The following is a 3,532-nucleotide window of genomic DNA, read 5'->3' as shown; positions in this document are numbered from 1 at the left end:
TAAACGGTTCTTTCAAAATACTAGAGTATACCTGTACCAATTTGACAGCAACGGTTAGACGAGTTTACGTACTTTTTTAGACGAGTTTATCGTCATCTGACACACTCAAATTTGAAAATGATTGAAACGTGTGCTATATTCGGAGACCGCGAGAAAGTTGCTAGGTGCCTGATCTTGATAAAAAAAAATGTACTAAGTTCCCCTTCTGTTCTGTGATATGCTGCTTCCCCAGCACAGTCGTCAGAGAGTAGTAAGTAGACAAAACAAGTCAAAGTGGCATTCGCCTCCGATCCTCGGACGCGTGCGAATAGGGAGGATGGAATTGCGTAATATTTTGCACACTCATCGCCATACTCAGAACCAAACGCAAATTCTTCAAGATAACCACCATCCGTCATCTGGCGCGCCGTGGTGGTGTCTGACGTATCTCCGGTCTGATTTACGAGGTGTGCTGAAGGTGTTCCTGAAAAAATGAGATCCGTGATGCTGTCACCTACACTAAACATGACAAGCGTAAGCGGCCATGGATGTCAACTACGTTTTGAAGTGACAGAGACGCACTCTGTTTGGTTTCGGGGGTTAAATCATCACCAACTTTGGCAACAAAACGGCTCTTTTCAGGGCCACCAAGCTTATTACAGTAAAGAGTAGGAATAGAATTCATCTGTCTGTTTGTCCGTATTCAGAACCAACGACCACTCAAAATGCTCATGTAATAAAACTGGAAGCAGGGATACACATTATTTTGATCAACCTTGATCAACTTTGAATCACCACGGCCGGATATTTTCGATGGAAGAAGCAACAATCTAGCATCTAATTCGACGAAGACGGCAGGAAACATTTGTGAAGCCGAGTTATTTACGAAAGAGAGTGTCGATGAAGAGAATCGATCAATGTAGATAGGACCTATTGAAAAGTGACGGGAGATTTGTTTTCCGTACTGAGCTCCCAGAGATGTTATGCCTTAGAACATGCCGGTGGCGCCGACTGAGATTGGACCCAGGCCTGCTGGGGTGAGAGGTAATCACGCTAACCACCGGCGCCGATATCTATCACGGCGAATGAGAACGACCCAAATTTGAGTTTAGTTATCTCAGAAATAAGAAATAAAGTGCAGGAACGCAGCGATGAGTAAATGTGCCACATGTTTTCCAGGAAAAAATTCCCGAATTTGAGAAAAGTAAAAATTGGATTCACTCAGTCTTTTGGTACTCAGCGACTGAATAAAATTTTCGTCAATTTCCTCATTTTCTTGCAGATTTTTGAGGTGTTCCACAGGAAACCATGAGACAAATATACTCATCGTTGAGTTCCTACACTTTTGGCGATTATGGGTGAACTAATCTCAAATTTGGGTCGTTCTCATTCGCCGTGTACGCAAAAAGAAAAGAGCCAGTGTCGCTACTTGATAGCAAACTACTCATAATGGGAGGAGTCTTTGTAGCTTTTCTACCACTTGGTTGCACATCATTCTGCTTTAACCTAAAAAGATATAAAGCAGCGCTGCTATCTAATTGCACTTGCCAATAAAAAAAGCATGGTACGCAAGCGTACTACTGCTCCTGCATCGGAGGGCCCTAGCAAGAAGGCCCAAACGGATCCCAGCGCTGCTTCGGATGACGCAGCAAATCGGCTGCTACAGAGCAACCAATTCTTGGTGCTCGGAGTAGAAAATGGCGGTGGTGACGCCGCTGAAATTACGAAAAAGGAGCGGATTCCCCCGCTGTTTACTCCGATGAAGGACGTCACCCAGCTTAGGGATGAGCTGGCAAAACGCAAATTGTTCCCGCGATTCAAAATCTGTAGCGTTGGAACAAAGATCATGTGCTCCAGCCTAAAGCAGTACAAGTCGGTCGGTGACCTGCTGAAGAACAGCACAGTGGAGTTTTACACTCATGATTTGCCTTCGATGAAACCATTGAACGTTGTTCTACGAGGTCTGCCGTCGTACGAAGCGGCTACAGTAAAATATGAGCTGGTGAGGCTCGGATTGAAACCAGAGGCAGTCAACCCAATGAATCGACGGCCTATGCCCAATACCAATTATCGTGACCAACTGTTTCTGATCCACCTCACGAAGGGCTCCACCACCCTTGTTGCGCTCAAGAGCAACATACGTGACCTGTTTCAGGTCATTATCGACTGGAAATACTACAAGCCGCAACACCGTGATGTGACCCAATGCACAAGTTGCCTCTCCTTCGGCCATGGCACGAAGAACTGTCATATGAAACCACGCTGCGACAAATGAGCTATGGCCCACTCGACGGCGACCTGTGCTCAATCTGATGACACCGACCCGAAGTGCGTGAATTGCGGCGGAACTCACCGTGCCACTACTCGGGACTGTCCCAAGCGAACGGAATTCATCACCATGAGGAAGAAGGTGGCTACTAGCAACCAGCCAGGCCGGCATCGAAATAAACGTGCACCACCAGCCATCACGGACGAACAATACCCGGCAATCCATCCTCGTCGTCTGGTCCCAAATCTTCCACCGCTACCTCTCAACAACAGTCAACGAGCCGCCCCCTCAGCTCAGCATCGCCTCACTGCTGCTGCAGCTCTGCCAAATCAAGCTTCTGCCTCGGCACCTGGACTATCGTATGCCCGTGTTGCCTCAGGTGACTCAGTTGACGAATCTCCGTTAACATCAGAGGATCTAGTAATCATCATCATGCGCACCTGCAAGACTCGATCTGAACAGCTTCATGCTGCCTTGTCACTCGTCACCAAGTATGGACCGTGAAGCTATAAAAATTGCAAATGGGAACGCTTGCTCACTGACGAACAAGCATAGAGAGCTACTCGATTTCCTCAACACCAAGGAGGTCGACATTGCTATCATCACCGAGACGCATCTGAAGCCCGAACTGAACGTATTCCTTCCCGACTTCCGGCTCGTCAGACTTGATCGCACCTGCTCTGGAGGTAGAGGAGTGGCCATCGCTGCAAGACGGATCATCAGTTGCCGACTGCTACCAAACTTCCAGCTGAAAACAATTGAAGCCATCGGAGTGGAGGTGAGCACATCACTTGGCCCAATCACCATCATCGCGGCCTACTGCCCCAAGCAAACCAACATCAGGAACGGATCGTCAGTGGCCCTCCGCAAAGACATCATCAAACTCATCCGGAGGAGCGGGAACTTCATCATCGCTGGCGATCTGAATGCAAAACACCAAGCTTGGGGCAACGGTCGGAGCAATAGAAACGGCATCATCCTCAATGAAGACCTGCAAGAGGGTCACTATACCATCTTGGCCCCGGACTCTCCCACCCGGTTGAGTCGGTCTGGGGTCCATGCGACCATCGACGTATTCGTAAGCAACTTGGGACACAACGTCTCGCAACCTGTGGCATTCCAGGAGCTGAGCTCGGACCACTACCCGGTGGTGGCCGAACTTGGATTCTCGGTAAACCGATTCGAAGCTTCCCAGCGCAACTACTATCGAGTCAACTGGGCGCAATATCAACACTGCGTCGACACAACCATCGACTACGATGTCCAACCGGGGACGTCGGAAGA

The 3,532-nt window shown here is 48.6% G+C and overlaps 1 protein-coding gene across 1 annotated transcript; it reads left to right on the top strand.

Moving 5' to 3' along the window:
• Nucleotides 1-1,540: 1,540 nt before the first annotated feature.
• Nucleotides 1,541-2,254, top strand: LOC135713938 (uncharacterized). The gene has a single exon (XM_065237155.1). It carries the CDS (start codon nucleotides 1,541-1,543, stop codon nucleotides 2,252-2,254), a length of 714 nt encoding a protein of 237 aa, XP_065093227.1.
• Nucleotides 2,255-3,532: the final 1,278 nt, after the last annotated feature.

Source organism: Ochlerotatus camptorhynchus, unplaced genomic scaffold, assembly GCF_037179485.1.
Source record: "Ochlerotatus camptorhynchus isolate MF236.1 unplaced genomic scaffold, CSIRO-AGI_Acam_v1.1 ptg000596l, whole genome shotgun sequence".
Taxonomy (NCBI): domain Eukaryota; kingdom Metazoa; phylum Arthropoda; class Insecta; order Diptera; family Culicidae; genus Ochlerotatus; species Ochlerotatus camptorhynchus.
This window is presented reverse-complemented; position numbering and strand designations above follow the sequence as displayed.

Coding starts and splice junctions, on each gene's coding strand:
- LOC135713938 (XM_065237155.1), top strand. CDS start 1,541: ATGGTACGCAAGCGTACTACTGCTCCTGCATCGGAGGGCCCTAGCAAG.